Source organism: Trichomycterus rosablanca, chromosome 16 (assembly GCF_030014385.1).
Source record: "Trichomycterus rosablanca isolate fTriRos1 chromosome 16, fTriRos1.hap1, whole genome shotgun sequence".
Lineage (NCBI taxonomy): Eukaryota > Metazoa > Chordata > Actinopteri > Siluriformes > Trichomycteridae > Trichomycterus > Trichomycterus rosablanca.
In genome coordinates this window covers 28,788,696-28,810,949 of record NC_086003.1, presented here as the reverse complement: position 1 = coordinate 28,810,949, position 22,254 = coordinate 28,788,696, and the positions used below count along the sequence as shown (strand labels likewise).

Here is a 22,254-nt window from a genome sequence, read left to right as displayed (position 1 = left end):
GATGGCTAACAAGTGTAATAAATCAATGATAGAAATCGATTGCGGGTACAGATTCCCACAGACACACTTCAAAATGATGTGAAAAGCCTTCCCAGAATAGAGCAGAGGAAGCTGTAACATCCACAAAGCAGGGGTCGACACTATATTTATGCACATGGTTATAAAATGGAATGCCTGACTTGCTCATGGTCATGTGTCCACATTCTTTTGACCCTATAGTGTATTTCTCATTGAAACGTGGCAGTCTGGGTTTTGTTCCTGGTTTCTTATGCTTGCGTGATTTAGACTCGGTTTAGTCCAAATTTGGGCAGCAGACGAGTCGGATGAATGCCGGGCTGTACGAGTAGAGAGGCGGACGGATGGCAGGGCTGCATTGTGATTGGTTAATTCTCAGGTGGATCATTTTCCTCTCACAGAGCTCCATAATCCTTCCTTATTTGTTCTGTGTGATTTTGACACAAATCTCGACCCCTGGTGACCCAGGAACATGACCACTCGCTACCCTCCGGCTGATGGGCGGGTGGAGCAGGCTGTGGATCTTTAGGAGCTCTAATTTCAAGATGATCAGGGATTATCGGGAATGGAACAGGAGGTGGGATGTTTCTCGGGGGGGCTGTGTAGATGTAACGTAGATCTAGACTTTCAGAGACAGACGAGAGGCCTGTTCAGCACCAACCATTACAGGAAACATCAACATCAGTGCACAGCCATACAATTGCTATTATTTTTTTTACTGAATGGGCACAAATTCCCACAGACATACTTCAAAGTTAAAGCCTTATCAGAAGAGCAGCTGTTGTTTAAGCTGAAAAGATCACACAGAGGGAGGGTCACTTAAGTTTAATAACGTTTGTTTTTAAAATGGGACGTCAAACACTACTAATTTATTCTACAGTACTGTAAATATAATTTACATGTAAAAATGTTCAAATGTAATTCATGCCCAGAAATAAATACATATAATTTTCCCTCAGTATTAGCAGGGGGTAATATTATTAATGTTATTATTATTATTATTAATATTGTTATTATTATACTATTATTATTTATTTTATTATTTATTATTTTTCTTATTCTTACTGTTGTTATTATTATTTTATGATTATAATTATTAGCATTATTGTTATTTAATATTATTGGGCTGTTATTATTGTTATTATTATTATTATTATTATTTTGATATTATTACTTTTTATTTTTATTATTATTATTTTTTATTTCTGTTTTTAATATTATTATTATTTTAATACTATTGTTATTTATTTTATTATTTATTATTTTTAATTACTATTATTATTATTTTATTATTATAATGATTATTGAGCTGTTATTATTATTATAATTATTTATTGGGCTGTTATTATTTATTTTTATTTCATTATTGTTTATTACTATTTTTATTATTTTATTATTATAATTATTGGGCTGTTGTTGTTATTATTATTATTATTATTGATATTATTATTATTAATATTATTATTATTATTGAGCTGTTATTATTATTATTATTATTATTATTATTATTATTATATTGGGCTGTTGTTATTATTTATTTTTATTTAATTATTATTTATTTACCACATCTGTAAAACCCCACCGTTTCAGCAAGTGTTCACGGTGACCCGGGTCAGTGTCTCTCTGTGGGAACGTAACCTTATACGGTTCCTGCTGCAGTATTTGTGGGAGTCGATGTTTTTAAAATGTTTCCTTCACATTCCTCACATTTCCTGGAGACCTCTCAGCTCGCTCAGATCCTCCTGAAGTGGGAGGATTTAACGGTAAACATGATGTAAACCTGAGCGAGCAGAACCCACATTCAGAGCGCTGATGGTAAAGACGAGGATTCTGTTCCTCCGTCAGCGGTTTCATCATTTATCATTTTTTATCATCATTTATTATCATTAATCATCAGTTATGATCATTTAGTATAAGTTATGATCATTAATGTGTGATGATGTTTCAGAAGCAGCTGAGATCTCGTCTCACCACAGTGAGATTATAAATGTATTAAATCTTATATTTATTTTTCTCTCTCAGGTTCTACAGAGGCGATTACCACCTGGACGTCTGCATTAACGACTACCTGGACGTGTACTGCCCGCACTACGAGGACGGCGTGCCGGAGGAGCGGGCCGAGCGCTACATGCTCTACATGGTGAACTACGACGGTTACAGCTCGTGCGACCACGCCGCCACCGGCTTCAAGCGCTGGGAGTGCAACCGGCCGTACGCCACCAACGGCCCCCTCAAGTTCTCCGAGAAGTTCCAGCTCTTCACGCCCTTCTCGCTGGGGTTCGAATTCCGGCCGGGCAGAGAATACTACTACATCTGTGAGTACACAGGAGAACCTACCAAAGTACACTGATGTGGTTACAAGTGACGGCAGAATGATCTGCACAAAAATGATTCAGACATTCTGGATCAGCTACACTGGCATACTGGGTTGAACGTGTGTTCTAGGAGGTTACACTGGCATATTGGGTTTAAATGGTTGGTTACACTGGCATACTGGGTGATTGGTTACACAGGCATACTGGGTTGATTGTGTGTTCTGGGAGGTTACACTGGCATGCTGGGTTAAACTGGTTGGTTAAACTTGCCTATTAGGTTGAAACTGGTTGGTTACACTGGCATACTGGGTTAAACGTGTGTTCTGATTGGTTACACTGGCATACTGGGTTGGAACTGGTTGGTCAAACTGGCATACTGGGTTAAAACTGGTTGGTTACACTGGTATATTGGGTTAAACGTGTGTTCTGATTGGTTACACTGGCATACTGGTTTGAAACTCGGTTGCACTGGCACACTGGGTTGAACGTGTGTTCTGATTGAATACACTGGCATATTGGGTTAAAACTGGTTGGTTACACTGGCATACTGGTTTGAAACTCGGTTACACTGGCATACTGGGTTGAACGTGTGTTCTGATTGGATACACTGGCATATTGGGTTAAAACTGGTTGGTTACACTGGCATACTGGGTTGATTGTGTGTTCTGGGAGGTTACACTGGCATATTAGGTTGAAACTGGTTGGTTACACTGGCATACTGGGTTGAACGTGTGTTCTGATTGGTTACACTGGCATACTGGGTTGAAACTGATTGATTACACTGTTATCCTGGGTTGAAACTGGTTGGCTACACTGGCATACTGGGTTGAAACTGGTTGGTTACACTGGCATACTGGGTTGAAACTGGTTGGTTACATTGGCATACTGGGTTGATTGTGTGTTCTGGGAAATTACACTGGCATATTGGGTTAAAATGGTTGGTTACACTGGCATACTGGGTTGAAACTGGTTGGCTACACTGGTGTATTGGGTTGAAACTGGTTGGTTACACTGGCATTACAGGTGGTAACAGTGCTATGATTGGAATGCACTCCAGGTACCAACTTGCAGAAGCTGCGATTAAAATAAACAAAAATCAAACCTGCATGGCATAACTGGGAAGCGTGCCTGGTGAGGACTGGGACCACCCCGGGTTATAATGGTGGGTTTGGTTACCGTGGTGTTTAGGTAGATTTTGGATGGAATCTGTGGCTGATTCTGCTGCATTCTTTTATAAACATCAAAGGAAAGACAAACAACCGAGCGCTTTATTAGGTTCACCAGTCTGCTCTGTATATTCATTCATTATTTTATAAACTACACCAACATACACATGAATCTGTGGGTATACATGCACTGACTGATGGAATAAAACTCCTTTCTTAGTCATGTATACATATACGTGTGTACAGTACAATGAAATTATTGTTCCACGTATTCCAGCTCATTTAGAAGCTGAGGGTCAGAGCGCAGGGTCAGACACTGTAGTAGAGCAGAGAGGGTTAATGGCCTGGCTTGTTCAGTGTTGGTGTTTGGTGTTCGTGTTGGGTGTTCAGTGTTGGTGTTTGGTGTTCGAGTTGGGTGTTTGTGTTTGGTGTTTGGTGTTCAGTGTTGGGTGTTTGTGTTTGGTATTTGGTGTTGGGTGTTTGGTGTTCAGTGTTGGGTGTTTGTGTTTGGTGTTCATGTTTGTGTTTGGTGTTCGGTGTTTATGTTGAGTGTTTGTTTGGTGTTCAGTGTTGGGTGTTTGTGTTTGGTGTTCATGTTTGTGTTTGGTGTTCGGTGTTTATGTTGAGTGTTTGTTTGGTGTTCGGTGTTTGTGTTGAGTGTTCAGTGTTGGTGTTTGTGTTCAGTGTTGGGTGTTTGTGTATGGTGTTCGGTGTTCATGTTTGTGTTTGGTGTTCAGTGTTGGTGTTTGTGTTCATTGTTGGGTGTTTAGTGCCAGTGTTACATTTTGGTGTTCAGTGTTGCTGTTCATGTTGGGTGTTTGTGTTTAGTGCCGGTGTTACGTTCTGGTGTTCAGTGTTCTGTGTTTGTGTTTGATGTTTGTGTTAGGTGTTGGTGTTTGGTGTTGTCCTTGCTCAAGGGCCCAACAGTGGCCGCATGGCAGTGTTGGGATTCAAACTCTCAACCTTTTGATCAACAACTCAAAGTTCTACCCACTAGGCTCCCACTGTCCCTCTCCCTGTACCCCTTTTGTGAGTCGAAAGGGACCCCTGTAGGACCGTTGCTGACCAGATGATTGGGTGGTGGACCATGCTCAGCACCACGGTGACAGTAGCATGAGTGTATCAGGTGCAGTGGTGTTGTTGGGATTTTTAAACATGTCATTGCTGAGAAGCGTCAGTAGGACGGGAGGAGACGATTCATCTCTGTAAACGAGTCCTGACAAAACAGATGGAAAGAAAAACATGAGCGCTCGGGGAAACACCGGTCGCCCCTCGTGCCCCCTGCGCCCCTCTCGCCCTTCCTGTAGGGCGTCTCTGATGCAGATTTTCCGTCCGGACTTTTCGCGTGGTCACCAGAGGCCTCTTAAAAACAAGCCTGCTGACCCTTGTTTTTACAACTGGACGAACCGAGACGCGGGGACGGGTCGACTGCTGGGGTGCTCGGCTCGGCGGTAGCTCCGTCTGTGCGGGTACGCGCCCCAGAGCCGAATCACTGGCGCTGCGGGATGAAAGGAGAGTCTGAGAGAGACGAGGAGGAATGGAATGCTGGGTAAACAGCGATTAGCCGTCAGATCAGTACAGGAGATAAGAATGTGCTCTGGTACCCGTGTGAAGATGAAAGGTCTCGGCGTGCTGGCGCTTTTACCGTTAATCACCGTGTTTGACGTTCCAGGGCTGATCTCGTGGAGCCAGGACTGATCATGTGATGAGAAAACACGTCTGTCAGGGAGGCTGGTACACGGGTGGGTGAGAATCTGTTTCGGGTGTATAAATTAGAGCATAAATGAACCGGAACATCACCTCAGGCTTTCCTGACCAACATCAGCGCCCAGCCACACAAACACAGTCATCTTATGACTGAATAGGCACAAATTCCCACAGACAGACATACATCTTGTTGTTGTTCTAGCTGAACAGATCACACAGACGTCACTCTGTTTTAATAGTTTTGAAATGAGACGTCCGACAAGCTCACGGTCGGGTGTCCAAATACTTTTGACCATACAGTGTATTCAGACCATGGCAGGCTGGTGCAGTAACGAGCGTCTCTGAATGACTCGGGTCCGTTTCCTCAGTGGGAAAATGGAAACTGCTAGCGCTCGTTGGTGGTCCACATTAGCGCTTGTGGCTGTGTAAACAAAATGAAAGTGAGTGTTCAGTGTCTGTGTTCATTGTTGGGTGTTTGTGTTCGATGTTTGTGTTTGATGTTCGGTGCTGGTGTTTTGTGTTGGGTGTTTGATGTTAGTGTTTTGTGTTGGGTGTTTGGTGCTGGTGTTTTGTGGTGGGAGTGGGTGTTTGTGTTAGGTGTTTTGTGTTCAGTGCTGGTGTTTGGTGCTGGTGTTTGGTGTTCGGTTGGGTGTTTGATGTTGGTGTTTAGTGTTTTGTGTTGGGTGCTGGTGTTCTGTGTTTGTGCTCTGTGTTAGTGTTTGGTGTTGGTTTTCAGTGTTTGTCTTAGTTGTATTGCGTTTGGTGCGGGTGTTCGGCGCTGTTGTTGGGTGTTGGTGTTTGCTGCTAGTGTTTGGTGTTCAGTGTTGGTCTTGGTGTTGGATTTCTGTGTTGGTGTTTAGCGTTGATGTTTGTTTTTGGGTGTTGTGTTCAATGTTGATGTTTGGTGTTTGTGCTTGGTGTTAGTGTTAGTGTTTTATGTTGGTGTTCGGTGGAGGTTGAGCAGTGATTATTGTTGTTCTCCGCTGTACGTTGTGATCTGAGCCATATCGCTGTGTGCTGACTCATTATTTGCTTGTTTTGTTTGGTTTCTCCCCTCGGCTGCGTCTGTAGCGTCTGTAGCTGGTACCGTAATGACGCTTCATTAATTCTGCCTCTGTTGAGTCATAAAAACGGTTCGGTGGGGCGGAGCAAGCGGCAAGCGTCGTGCTTCCTGTTCTCTCTCTCGTCATTGCAGCGAAAGTGTCGACATTTAATCGTTCAAATATTTTCTTTATTATTTATTATTATTTTGTTTATTTATTTTTTGTTTTTTTATTTGTATTTTATTTTATTTTGTTTATTAATTGTATTTATTTTTTTATTATGTTTATTAGTTTTTTATGTTTATTAAATTTTTATTTATTTTTTTATATTGTTTATTAATTTATTTTTATTAATTTATTTAGATTTTGTTTATTTTTTATTTTGTTTATTTATTTTTATGTTTATTTAACTTTTATTCTATTTATTTATTTTTTATTTTGTTCATTAATTTATTTTGATTTTGTTTATTATTTTTTATTTTGTTTATTAGTTTTTATGTTTATTTAATTTTTGTTTACTGTATTTATTTTTTATATTGTTTTAATTTATTTTTATTAATGTATTTTTATTTTGTTTATTATATTTTTTTTATTTATTTATTTTGTTGTGAAAATGTATTTTGATATGAAAATATATATTTTGGTACACGCCGAGCACATTCGTATCCCACTGCTTTTTAAATTTAATTTAATATTATTTAACATAATTTTTTATTGAGTCCCATCCGAGCCGCCGGAGCTGCAGATTGGTCGGCGTCCCGTCTGCGCGCCCGTGTCGGACAGGGTTCCTTTGTTCCAGGCGGTGATGGTTAATCACCGGGAGCGAGAGGTCGGTCCGGGGGAGCCGGAGGGCGACACGCCCGGCCTCGGAGCTGTCACTCACGCCCCGTCCCGCTCAGGAAGCCATCACGGGGGATCAGAGGACTCGCCCCGGGGTTCAGAGGACTCGCCCCGCCGGGTCAGATGTGACCGTGTTCCTGCGGCTGAGCTTCAGCTCCTGAGTCCCGTCTGGCTCAGAGCTCCATGTTTTTCCAATATGGTGGAAGTCTGATCCTAATCTCACAGGATAGAAATCCAATTTCAGAGCAGGTTTTTTAGTCCCCCGACCGCCCCTGTACGAGGGGATATATGAGGTGGGGAGGGGGGTGGCATCTCCATCTCATGATTCTGCTCCAAAAACCACGAGTGTTTGTAGTCTGAGGTTACGTCCTGATAAAACCAGCAGCTTTTCGACTGTACAGATTCAGATCGAACCCTTCAGAGAAATTCTTTTCCGCGTATCTCTGTCCGCCAAGTTTGTGGTGACTGTTTCCAACTTTGTTGCAACAGTTTGGGGAAGGTCCTGATTCCTGTTGCAGCCTGACTGTGCCCAGGAGCACAACGCCCCTTACGTACATGCTTTTACATACACACTTTCCAGAAGTATTTGGACCATGAGCCTGACCATGAGCTTGTCGGAAGTCATGTTTTAAAAACAACTGGTGTTAAAATTTGAAGACTTTGAAGTACGTGTGTGGGAATTTGTGCCCATTCAGTCAGAAAACATTTGTATGGCTGCCTATTGAGGTTTCTTTAAACTGAGCTTTTCTTCATGTCTTTATAGCACTCGCTCATTTTGGAACGGGAAAAGTCCTTCCCTAAACTGTTGCTGCACAGTCAGAAGCATGTAGTTTCCTTGATATGATTGATTCATTTCACCTCAGTTCATTTCAGTTGCTGAGGCTGAAACACACTCAATGATTACACGGGGCGTCCCGATACTTTTTGATAAAGCGTTTGGAAGCGACTCCTTGTTTCCTGGTTCGGTGCTGAGAGTTGCCCTCATGCTGCAGGAATGTGGTGGAACGGCGGTCAGCGGGGCGCTTATCTCTCAGATGGGCATCAATCCGTCGCCCTATCGGTTATCAGCCCTCTCAGTTACAGCTCATCTGATCTCATAGCTGGAATAGCGGCGCGGTGACCCCGGCACGTCCGGAGCGCCAAGCCGGCTGTACTGTCCGCCACGTGAGCCGCGGATACGCAAACCGGGTTCCGGGTTCGTCCGGTCCTAAGTCATGTCTGACCCGGTAGAGCTGTGTGGGGGCGGCGGTGCTTGATACTGTACAGAAGCAGAAACGTCCTTTCGTTATTATTTCGGACAGGCGGATCTTTCATACGACGCTGGGATGATTATCTCAACGTGACGTGGGTGGAAACCTCATTTCAGTAATTTTGTTTATTTTTTATTTCTTTTTATTTTTTATTTTGTTAATTAATATTTTGTTTAATAATATTTTATTTTGTTTATTTTTTATTTTGTTAATTAATATTTTGTTTAATAATATTTTATTTTGTTTATTAATATTTTATTTTGTTTATTTATTTTTATTTTGTTTTTATCTTGTTTATTTATATATTTTTTTGTTTATTTATATTTAGTTTATTATTTTTATTTATTTTGTTTTTTCTGATTATTTATTTTTTTATTTTGTTTATCTATTATATTTAGTTTATTATTTAGTTTATTTAGTTTATTATGTATTTTGTTTTGTTTTTTATTTTGTTTATTTATTTTTCATTTTGTTTTTTATTTGTATTTAGTTTTTATTTTGTTTATTTATATATTTTTTGTTTATTAATATTTTGTTTATTATTTATATTTATTTAGTTTTTTTAAATTAATTTTTTATTTTGTTTATCTATTATATGTAGTTTACTATGTATTTTATTTAGTTTATTATATATTTTATTTATTAGTTATATGTATTTTTATATTTATTTTTATGTCATTTATTTTATTTTTATTTTTTTATTTATTTATTTTTTGTTTATTTATCTCATGATCCTGCTTTAAAAAGCACGAGTGTTTGTAGTCTGGGGTTTCATCCTGCTAAAACTAGGGCTTGGGGGGGGGGGGGGTAGGTGCTTGATACTGTACAGAAGCATAAACGTCATTTCTTTATTTGTTCGGATGGGGGGAGGGGGTATATTGGGGTTGTTCTGTCGCCCCTCTGTATTTCAGACAGAAACCGTTTAAACACAGACCAAAAAAAACTCAAGTCCTCAGGGATGAACGGACCAGGACTGTCCGTCACCCACGTACCGCTTCTCTTCACCTCAGACTGAGCAGAAAAACGTTTCTTTGATATGAAAGTAAACACGACGGCCGCGGCGGGCGGATGAAAGGAGGGCGGTCAGTAGATTAGGAGCAGCTGGACACCCCACGCAGCAGGGGACGGAGCACGGAGGTCCGTCCTGCCTGTGACGCAATGCATTCTGGGAATACGTCCACTGGAGTTGGTCTGGGCTCTGGAGTTTCCTCATGCCGTACCTCTTAATCCCGGGAGCGTAATTCTCCTGACATTGAGCGATCGGAGGTCATTTATTTTATCAGTGAGCATCTTTACGCAGCAGGTGCAGCTTTTCTGATCTGTCATCAGCAGCTGCTCGCGTTATTAGCAGCCAATCAGAGTTTAAGTAGCAGGCGATGATGTACGGAGCGGCCAATCAAGCTTCAGGAGCAGGTGCAAAGATCGTGTTCGTCCAATAGAAGTCAAACGGGTCAGAGATGGCGGAGACGTCCCACGCGCGCATGTTCAGAGGCGTAGCACCGGCGTTATCCGCAACCCTGCATGGCACCAGTTGGCGCAAACGTCATTGCTGTCATTAGCCTCCATTAATCATACATGGCGTCCATAATGCGCTAAAATCAAGATTACAGTGTGACGTCACACTCGCTAATGACAGGTGGATTTCGAGCAAACATTCGACCGTCGTACAGCTTCTCTAGAGAAACGTTTGCTGTGGAACGTGTGGCACCGCCAACTATACGTAAATTTAAGTACATTTCTGTTGAAGAACAACAACAGCTCAGCTGCCTAAAAGTTTAATACTATTATTTATTATTATTATTATTATTATTATTTTTATAATGATAAGGAAGACGTGTGCTAAACATGCTGTTAAAACCCTAATAAATTAATAAATAAATAAAATATAATAATAATAATAATAAAATTATTAATAATAATAATATTAATAGAAATAATAATAATAAAATTAATAATTTACATTTACATTTAATGAAAATAATATTATTAATAATAACAAAATTATTAATAAAATATTATCATTAATAATAATAATAATATTAATGATAATGATAATATTAATAGAAATAATAATAATAAAATTATTAATAGCAATATTAATAATATTATTAATAATAATAAAATTAATAATATTATTATTAGTAATAATATTAATAATAATAATACTATTAATAAAAATGATAATAATAAAATTAATAATAATAATAATAATATTAATGATCATATTAATAGAAATAATAATAATATGATTAATAATATTAATATTAATAATAATAATAATAATAATAAAATTAATAAATAATAGTGTTAAACTTTTAAGCAGCTGAGCTGTTGTTGTTCACCAACAATTAATAAAAGTTTAATGTAGTTTTAATAACACCCTGGACTTCCAGTAAGCGTCCATAAACTTTTGGCTGTGTCGTACTTTTATCTTTTATTATTTTCAGAATCGTCTCTATTTTTCTCATTATCAAACTTTTTAAAAGCATAAAAACTCTGAATTTGTGTCTTTGGATGAATTTTTTGACCTCTGAGGCTCATCAGTGAAGCTTCTTTTGAACGCCGGTGTTGTTTTGCCGTCGGTGGATCCGTCGCGGGGGCCACAGGGGCCGCAGGGACGTGAACGCCGGTCTTTATTCCCAGTGTTTTTTATTCCTCATTACTCAGTCACCTTTACTTCTGTGGGAGAAACACCAAACCCCCCTCGGCTGGCTCGTCGCCCCTCATTTGCATGGGCTCCTGACAGGATGGGATCACATTACCTCCGGAACAAAGACGGAGGGGCGGCGAGGGGCGCGGCGCGTCCCCCCCTCTCCTGTGTGAGCACTAATAGGCGTTCTGTTACAGACAGGACAGACAGAGAAATGCGCCGGTGCGAGTGTGTAGTGCTGCCGGCCGTATCAGCACGATGAAACGAATGCTGATCGCGTTTCCCTCCGAGGCCGGAGCGCCGGCGCGGGAATGTAAATGAGATGTAGGAGGCGTAGCCGGCGGTATATCAGCCGCGCGGTGTGGACAGGTAACGACTGCTGAGAGCAGGAACCCGCGGCCTCTGGAGGGCAGTTCTGAACTCAGATGATTTGTTTACTGTCGTTCGTTTTGTTTTCGCACCGACTGGCGAGGTTTCGTCGTGTATTAGCACACTTGCTAGCCGTGGAACCGAGTTTGGCATCCTTATGAATTCTAGTCCAGAACCTTAACCACCGAGCCACCAGTCCCCCAACAGCTCTGGAATGAACTCAAACCCACAACATCAGCTCCCAGCCGTACAAATGTGACTAAATCAGGCACAAAGTCCCACAGACATACTTACGAAAAGCTTTTTCAATAGAGAGACGGTCAGTCGTTGATGCTGGTAAAATAGACCGACCGTTGTGATGTCCAACAGGTTCACAGTCTGGTGTCTGAATACTTTTGGCTTCAAACATGGATCTCAGTGGTGGTAGGCTAGCGTTCCAGACCTTTTGCCACTTGAGTTCTCTATAAATGTTTCAATATATTTTTGTTATTATTATTATTATTATTATTATTATTATTATACTTTACTATTATTATTATTATTATTATTTATTATTATTATTATTATTATTATTATACTTTACTATTATTATTATTATTATTATTTATGATTATTATTATTATTATTATTATTATTATTTACTATTATTATTATATTTAACTATTATTATTATTATTGTTATTATTATATTTTACTATTATTATTATTATTATATTTTTTTATTATTATTATTATTATATTTTACTATTATTTTTATTATTATATTTTACTATTATTTTTATTATTATATTTACTATTATTATAATTATTAATACAATGAATATTATTATTATTACTTTTATTATTACTATTATTATTATTATTGCTATTGTTATTATTATTTCAGCATGTAAATAAAATGAATCAATAAAATCAGGCAACATTTTACACAGTTTGAATGTAACATTTGACCCAGTGATTCTGTATCTGTGACCAGTGACATCACAGTTCTGCTCTACTGATCTCTAAAAACCAAGATTTAATACAATATTTATTAACCTGTGTACAAATGATAAAATACTGTAGTGATGACTCACGGTTGGTCGGGAGGTAAAATCGGATGAGGAAGAAGGTGTAAACATCTTCTACTGTTGTGCTGTTTATTGTTTACAAGTAGAGTTTAGCTTGTTTTTACCAGCTGAAGCAAATAATGCTTAATGAGGCGCAGAGACTGCCCTTAAAGTGCTGTTTAAAAAGAACAGACACTGTCAGTCACCTGTGCCTTCAGGCCCCGTTTATGTTCCCTCCCGCAGAAACGTCTCTTACAGTTCTCAGTTCCTCTCCAGACTCACAGTGGAACCTCTCCACAGAAGCTTAGCACCCCCCAAAATTTAAACCTGAATTACAGGGCAGGTACGGATACAATCCAAAATCAAAACATCTGGACCACCAAGTGAAGTGTTCCTGTTGTGACCGCGCCTTCATTCTGTAGATTTAGCAGTGACTGTTGTTAGCTCGAGGCTGTTAGCTTAGCGTAGCTAGCATGTGGTTTGTATTGCTGAACATTATTTGGACACAGAGCGTGAAATTGAGCAGATTTGTACGTATAAACACCGACTAACAGAAGCTTCGCTGGATTCTCACTTCATTCTGGTTCCTTCTGCGTCTTTAATGATTTTTCTGTGAAAGTAGCATAAAAAATTATCGTATTAGGGGTTCAGGGTTTTATTTGGTGTTTATGAATAAAATCAGAGTGTTAGAAATAAAAAGAGCACAGAGCTGTTCGGGCGGGGCGCTGGATGTTAGCCTGTAGCTGCTTAGCGACATGTGGTTTATGTTTCTGGATGTGAATTGGACACAAAACGGGAACCGAGCGCCGGTTCGTACGTCTAAACATCAGACGTCCTCAAAAATATAAAGACACGCCCAGACGGGCTTGCAGAGTTCTGTTTCTGGGTAAAAAAAAGGCCCTCCGTCAGACTGAAACATGTGTTACAGATGTGTTGGTTGTGATAGTAAACATGTGAATTGTTTCCACAGCCTCCATGCTGGCGGAGAACGGGAGGAGAACCTGCCTCAGGCTCAAAGTCTTCGTCAGACCAGCAAGTAAGTTTCCCATCAGCCCCTGCAGGAACGTTCTGCGTTTACTCCGCCGACGAGGGCGGCATTTAATGAGTTACCAACTAAAACACACAAACATACAGCTAACACACACACATACACACACATACAGCTAACACTGATATCCAACACACACACAACTAACACACACATCCAAATACAGCACACACACATTCAGCTAACACTCATATCCAACACACACACACACACACACACACACACATCCAAATACAGCACACATAAACATCTGACTAAAACACACTCACATTCAACACACACACACACATACATACACACAGCTAACACACACACACATCCAAATACAGCACACACACACACACACATCCAAATACAGCACACACACACACATCCAACTAACACACAAACACACAGCTAACACACACACACACACACACATCCAACTAACACACACACATTCAGCTAACACTCATATCCACACACACATACATCCAAATACAGCACGCACACACATCCAACTAACACACACACACACACACACACACACACACATCCAAATACAGCACACACACACATCCAACTAACACACACACACACACACACACACATCCAAATACAGCACACGCACACAAACATACAGCTAACACACACACATCCAACTAACACACACACACACACACACACACACACACATCCAAATACAGCACACACACACATCCAACTAACACACACACACACACACACACATCCAAATACAGCACACGCACACAAACATACAGCTAACACACACACACATACACACACACACACATCCAACTAACACACACACATTCAGCTAACACTCGTATCCAACACACACACACACACACACAACCAAATACAGCACACATCCAACTAACACACACATACAGCTAACACACACACATCCAATTAATAAACCAGTCACTCAAGGGTGAGCCAGGGTCCTTTCTGTGTGGAGTTTGCATGTTCTCCCCGTGTCTGTGTGGGTTTCCTGCGGGAGCTCCGGTTTCCTCCAACAGTACAAAGGTGTGCAAGTGAGGTTAATAGGAGATACTAACATTACCCGAGTGTGAGTGTGAATGTGTGTGTCTGGGGTGTTTCCTGCTTTTCTCTCAGTGAATCAGACCCACTGTGACCCTGACCAGGATAAAGCAGTAATAAAACAGACTGTATGAACGACTAAATGAAATATCCTGATGCTGGCTGTCCTAACATCACCCTGTTCTCTCCTCCTCACAGATAACTGTGTGAAGACGGTCAGCGTCCACGACCGCGTGTTCGACGTGAACGACAGGATGGAAAACTCTATAGAGCCCAGAGGTGGGTACGATCCCCGGCGTCTCCCCGCCCGCTCTGCTAGCCGCCCGCGTTTCCCTCTGCAGCTGCTTACTCACGTTTTCTTCTGTCTGTGTTTCAGACGACACGAGCCACGAGTCCGCCGAGCCGTCCCGAGGCGACGTCAACTCCTCCGGGCGTGTCCGCTCACCCTGGATCCCGCCGGCCCTGACGCTTCTCGCCCTGCTCTTAGCGTTATAGCTAGCGCCGACGCTCATCCAGAGACTCTTGAAGAGCACTTTTAGCGGACGCCAGAGGTCCTCGCGTCGTCGACTGGCATTCGGAACACGCCTATCCGACTGGAAGTGGGAGACTCCTCATCGCCCGGGTGGATCCTGGTGGATATCGGGGCGCTACCCGTTTCTACCGGTGGACTGATAGATGAACACACACACACACACACACACACACACACACACACTTATAAAATAAAACACACACACACACACACACACACACACACCTTGTTTCACACGTATAAAAGCTCATATTTTAAAGTGAGCCTGGAAAAAATGGGACTATTTTAGGACGGATGCGTTTTTATCACCACTTTTGTGCATCTGACAATGACAAGAAGTCGGGAATCGTTGGAAACACGGGAACACGAGAACCCTGGGAACCCTGGGAACTCTGGGAACTCCCGACACAGCTGTGTACAGTGTGAACCTTATTTTAACACAATAAATTGGGGGGGGGGGGGGATTTTTAACAAGGCGTGGCTCTGAGGACCGTGGAACTGTGTTTTTTTGAGTACTTTTCTTATCTGAAGACACAAGCGCTGGTTTTGTACATTGTGTACAGTTGAAATGGAATAAAAAAGTGGACGCTGTTTTCTCCGAGTGCTCGAGTCGTTACAGAATCCACTCGCGTGTCCGACAGACGTCGTTTCCCGTATTTATTTCTCGTTTCTGCTCGTCTGTCGCTGCCGCGGTGGCAGACGGGACCTCGGAGTGTTAAAAAGTGCAAATAATTATACGCTGCACGGCCAAAAGTATCCGGACGCCTGACCGTGAGCTTTTCCACGGGTTTGATAGGTGGTCAGACCTCCGTGCAGGTGATAAACGGCCTTAACCAATCAGATGCCACCATTTATTCTACTGAACATAATTGAAAGCCTGGATTCATTATTTAGAGTGTCCGCATACTTTTGGCCATAGGAATGTCATGAATCAAGACGGCTTTATTGTTTAGCCATACGGAGCCCAAAACAGACCCCATTCGGACAGGATTTTCCAAACTGATGATTGGCAGTCGGATTCCCGACGCGGCGCACCTACGGCGAGGTCAGAAGTTTACGGACACCGGTGGGACGCGTATGACTTCACATTTCGATGGTTTCTGCAGGTTCTTTTTCTGTGAATAAATAATTAAAACATTTATGAATTTGAGTCCTTTATTAATTTTACCTCTTTTGAAAGGGACAGGAAGCTTGAAGCAACTTGTAGATAAAATACAGGAATATACACTATGTGTCCAAAAGTATCCGGACACCTTAAAATGAGCCTGTGGGCTGAAACAGCCTGGCTATTGGGAGGTGCACTTGTCAGTGCTCTATCAGTGCTGGTCCCGAGCCCGGATAGAAGTAGAAGGGTTTCGTCAGGAAGGGCGCCTGGCGAAAAAGCTGTGCCGGGCCTGGTACGAGGGCCAGATCCGCTGTGGCGACGCCTAAATACAGATCTTCTAAAAAAGTGGAACCCTCATGTGTGGCATTTAGCAGAAGCTTTTATCCAAAGTAACTTTCAATTATGATTAAATACAGTTTAAACAACTGAGGGTTAAGAGCCAACAGTGGAATTTTGGTGGTGGTGGGGCTTGAACTGGCAACCTTTTGATTCCTAGCACAGTACTTTAACTGCTAAGCTGCCGCTGCTCTTTAAAAATCTGCAATGTTTGGGTATATTTAATGTCTCCGACCCGCGCACAGCCCTTAGCGGAACACTTTTCCACCCATGCACCCTGCACAGACTCCTCTCTATCCGCCAATCAGGGTCCTCACACAGGATTTGAAGACGGTGCCCACATATTCCGGTCATCCCTCCCCACAGGCACTGCCAATTATGCCCGCTAGATGGGGCCCAGCCGGCAACGCCGAGTTTCGAACCGAGGAGTGCAGAATCTCGGTGCTGGTGTGCTAGCAGAATATCCTGGAATGTTACGTGAAGCTGTTTCAGGTCCCAAACAACAGTGGTCTCTAAACAGGGGGCTAAAGAAAGACAGAAGAGAAATAAGGACTTAAGCAAAGACTCGTCAACCCTAAATTACCTGCATTTGAACCGTAAGCCGTTCGGATGGCGGCTAAATGGCGTAAATGTAAACGTTTCGCCCTCACGTGTAGCTACAGGGTCGAATGATTCTGTACAAACCAGGCGCTACGCCAGCGGAAGACTCCACCACCCGTCCACTGTTGTTTTTACTTTTTAAACTTCATTAATCCAAAATGAATCATACACTATATGGCCAAAAGTTTTGGGACACCTGAACATAAGCTTGCTGCTTACAGACCGACCCTCTGTGTGATCCTTTCAGCTATAACAACGTCCTCTCTTTTGAGAAGCTTCTCACATGACTTTGAGGTATGTCTGTGGGAAATTGTGCCCATTCAGTCAAAAGACTGAACTAAGTATTTCTATGTCGGTCAAGAAAGCCTCAGTCGATGTTCCGGTTCATCCCAGAGCTGTCGAGTGAGGTTGAGGTCAGGGCTCTGTGCAGGAGGCTTTTTTTTTCATGTCTTTATTGAACTCGCTTTGTGCACGGGGAAACGGCCTTCCCTAAACTGTTGCTGCAAAGTCGGACACATATAATTTCCCTTATATAACCGATTTATTACAGCAACTGTGGCTGAATCACATGAATTCAAAAATTAGAAGCGGCGTCCGAATACTTTTATCCAGCTAGTGTATTTTGTGTATTATTGTATCTGAAGAACGTGAGGTTCTGGTTTTAGGCTCACTTTTTTATACATTTTTCGACATATTTTAGTATTTAATTACCTTTAATTACCTGTTATTGATATAAATATATTATTATAATTTTTTTATGAGGCCACGACTTAACTGGGTGCAATGCAGTAACACACACCGGACAGGACGCAGCCCACCCCCTCAGGATGTACGGAGACACCCGACTAGCCGGATTCTGACCCTGGATTCAAGCGTCAGTGCATTTTACCACATCGCTGAAATCTTGGTTTGTTGAAGTATGTCTGTGGGAATTTGTGACTATTCAGTGGGGCTGAGGTTAGGGCTCTGTGCGGACCCCTGGAGGTTTGAGGCGTCTGTAGTCTAGCGGTTAAGGAACTGGACTCGTAATCAAAAGTAATCGAAAGGTTGCTGATTCAAACCCCACCACTGCCAGCTTGTCACTGTTGGGCCCCTGAGCAAGGCCCTTAACCCTCAATTGCTTAGACAGTATACTGTCACAGTTCTGTAAGTCGCTGTGGATCAAAGCGTCTGCTAAATGCGAATGATTTATTGAATTAGTTTTAATAAGCACTTCATTCGTGCTAATGGATCCAGATCAATAAAATAAACCAATCAGAGATGTCGAACCCGTCACATGGACTTCATCTTCACGTCCACAGCTCCTCTGGTTTAGTTTTCTATTGTCACAGACCGAACGCGCGGCGCGGTGCGGCGAATCCGCCCGGGCGTGAAACCCGGCCCTGGTATCAGCTGGCAGCCTGGCGTGATTAAATAGCCTCTGCTGCGTGGCTCGGAGTGACTGGCGTCCGGGCCACGGGCTGCGGCCTCGCGCGGCCCATTTCTGGAATTAAAAATCGACTGGCGCGTCAGAGCGTGCCCGGCGTCCGGCTCGGTTCAGCCCGCTGACCGGCGTTACGCTCGTAAAACCGCTCAGCCGAGAGGAGCCGAGATGAGACGTGGAGCTGAGATCGATACTGAGCTTCACTGATCAAACTAAACTGTAAATATTTACCACACACACACACACACAATGACACACACACTCAACCACACACACACACACACACACACACAACCACACACACACACCAGGGTTCTGTCTGAAAACCTACTGACCCGCCCTGCTCCCCACTACTCACCTGATCAGCTGTCTCAGTGGAGAGGATTCTAATAACACATGGAGCTCATAATCAGATTATTTAGACGCTCTGCTTATACAGCGATTACGCCGATTAGCTTACTAAGCTAACACAGTTAGCCTCAGGTGGCACAACCCGCTAGCACGCCAGCTAACGTCTCCCTCCGTGTACCAAAACGCTTAAACTGTCCCTGACACCCCAATTTTGGACGCTCCCTCATTATTCGTTTATGCACTGGGATGCACGTTTTTTTTTTTTTTGGAGAGATGCGCTGGGATGCACTGATATGCACTGGGATAAACTGGGATGCATTTGGATGCACTGGGATGCACTGGAATAGCACTGGGATGGATGCATTAAGATACACTGAAATGTGCTGGGATGCACTGGGATGTGTTGGGATGAACTAGTATGCACTAGGATGCACTGGGATGTCCTGGGATGCACTGAAATGTGCTGAGATGCACTGGGATGTGTTGGGATGAACTAGTATGCACTAGGATGCACTGGGATGTCCTGGGATGCACTGAAATGTGCTGAGATGCACTGGGATGTGTTGGGATGAACTAGTATGCACTAGGATGCACTGGGATGTCCTGGGATGCACTGAAATGTGCTGAGATGCACTGTCACACACTGGGATGCATTTGGATGACACTGGGATGCCCTGGGATGGCACTGAGATGGCACTATAATATCAGATGAACTGGGATGCACTGGGATGTGCTGGGATGCACTGGGATGTGCTGGGATGAACTGGGATGACAGGTTCCACTTTGCCCGGTTTAAAGGTTAGCGACGGCGTGGTGGTATGACGACGTGGAGGTTCCTCTTCTCTAAGCGAGCGGGTTTCTCCCCCGTGTGGACGAGACGACGCTGATTAGCGAAGCGCTGGAGGATAATTAGGTTATTATAACGCTAAGCTACTCAGCGCCCACTGATAACGCCGGTAAAAGCTAATGAAGATGGTTCAAGTGCTCGGGCTAATTTAAAACGATAGCTGCAGCGCCTTCGTAGCCTTGCAGCACGCGCGGATGCTAATGTTCTGTTCTGCATACGCTACACACACCAAAAGTATCTGGACGCCCCTTCTAATGATTCAATTCTTGTGTTTCAGCCACAATCATTCCTAACAGTTATTGATATTCTCCCCTTTTTGAGGTCTGATGTTCTCCTTTTGGGATCTGATGTTCTCCTTTTTGGGGTCTGATGTTCTCCTTTTGGGGTCTGATGTTCTCCTTTTTGGGGTCTGATGTTCTCCTTTTGGGGTCTGATGTTCTCCTTTTTGGGGTCTGATGTTCTCCTTTTGGGGTCTGATGTTCTCCTTTTGTGGTCTGATGTTCTCCTTTTTGGGGTCTAATGTTCTCCTTTTGGGGTCTGATGCATGGCTAGATTACTGACCGGGCCAGTGGGGCCAGCGCCCAGGGGCCCTTGAGGTCAGGGGGCCCCGGCCCAAAACATTTTGCGATGCCTATCAACATTTATGATACAATATATTTTTATTTCCGAGGGCCCTCCATTTTAAGGATCCTCTGACTATTAGGGACTTTGACCCCAGGGCCTCTTGGGGGCCCTAGCCATGCTTTTGGGGCCCCTAGCCATGCTTTTGGGGCCCCTAGCCATGCTTTTGGGCCCTAGCCATGCTTTTGGGGGCCCTAGCCATGCTTTTGGGCCCTAGCCATGCTTTTGGGCCCCTTATGAAAATGGATGAGGCGTTGTGGCACTGCTCTGACTTCGACTTTTGGCTATTAGGGGTCCTAGGAAAGAGGGGGGCATATTTTTAGAGGGCCCTGGTTATGAGAGAGAATATTTCAAAATTATTATGTTCAATTTCTCTTAAGCGCAGAGACACAAATTAATTTAGCAATTTTGCAATTATTTAAATTTAAGACAAGCAATTTGTCTGATGAATGCTATCTTTGACACCGATTAAATTGAGTGAATTTGGCCAAGGGTGTGATTTCACTTATGTGAAAACAACAAGCCATTTGACTAGTTTCATGTTTCCCCTTTAATAAACAACAGTAAAGAGACCAGTGGTCACGCTAGCTCTAAAGGAATGCATGAAAGGAAAAGTGCCTTTTCATACAACAGAACTGCAAGCTAATTTTACTGAGTAGCACAATTTTGGTTTGGTGACAGATGATGAAACAGCAAGTGGTTTTGTTGTAGTAGCTGTGGCTGCGTATGCGTGTAACCCTGATATTTTGTTTGAGGATTATTTATTGGAAAACATATTTTATTCAGCTTGTTATTCAATGACTATTCAATGACAGTTTGACATGACTTGACATGTTTCAAGGCAGTGTGAAGGGGTCTCGACAATAATTAAACTTGATTTAATATCATTAACACAGCATTTTTAATATACTCAAAACCTTCCCCCTGTCTCCCTCTCCATGCCTCTCTCTCTCACACACACACACACACACACACAAAACAGCATTTTTTGTAGTAGATAGTGGCTGCCCCTCCCCCTGCCCCTCTCTCACTCAGTGGTGAAAAATTGTTACATTGCCCTAAATTCCCACGGGGGCGGAGCCAATCAGGTGTTGCGAGAACTTCCAAGTGAATATGCAAGATCTATATAAAACCCCCTGCCAGTATCAAAACTCCTCACATTCAGACAGTTCAGCTTGCGAACTTGCTCTGTGCTTTTACTACAACTTTTACCTTGCTATTACCAGATCAACAACCAACAGCCTTTTTAAAGGCTCATTGCCCTTTATACTGCATTATATTATTTTATAATATATACAAATATTTTTATATTATATTATACTATACTATATTGCATATATTCTGTTACATTATTTTCATAGTCTTTTCAAAGGCTTATATATTATATTATATTACATGATATAATATTATATTACTATATATAATATATTAAACTTTGAAAGGTTCACAGCCTTTTTCAAGGCTAGTGTAACGTTGCTAACTAGCAACTCACAGCTTTTTTAAAAGCTTATTGTTATTTGCATATTACATTATTGATAATAGTAGAAGTGTAAGCTTTATAATATTAGTACATACATACAATACATTTACAATAACAACAATTTATAGCTAAATAGTTATAGGTCAGCCTTTTTTATTACATATTGTATCTGGTTCTACAATTTTGTGATTGTATTTTTTTCCTGAACATACAGCATGGAAACAACATAGTAAGTATTGGATAGGAATAGGAATTTGCAAGACAAGCTTCTATATTTGCATCTTAAGAAACATTTGCCATTAATAACATGGATCCCAAACAAAAAAGTGCTGCCTCAAAAAGAAAAGCAAAAAAGATTAAGGAAGCAAATCAGGCAGATTTCCTGAAAAGCGTTCCTTTGATCTCAAACTTCTTTGAGAAACCGCTGGATATGAGTGAGACAAGTATTGCTAATGTTAGCAGT

At 42.0% G+C, this 22,254-nt stretch overlaps 1 protein-coding gene across 1 annotated transcript in view; it reads left to right on the top strand.

Annotated features, from left to right (window-relative positions):
- efna5a (ephrin-A5a) overlaps window positions 1-16,166 on the top strand; it is a 61,130-nt gene extending 44,964 nt beyond the window's left edge. The window contains exons 2-5 of the mRNA XM_063011275.1: window positions 2,038-2,330; window positions 13,375-13,440; window positions 14,695-14,775; window positions 14,873-16,166. Of these exons, the coding sequence (XP_062867345.1) occupies window positions 2,038-2,330; window positions 13,375-13,440; window positions 14,695-14,775; window positions 14,873-14,991 (559 nt within the window). The 3' untranslated portion in view covers window positions 14,992-16,166. The remainder of the gene's footprint in view (window positions 1-2,037; window positions 2,331-13,374; window positions 13,441-14,694; window positions 14,776-14,872) is intronic.
- The last annotated feature ends 6,088 nt before the right edge of the window (window positions 16,167-22,254 follow it).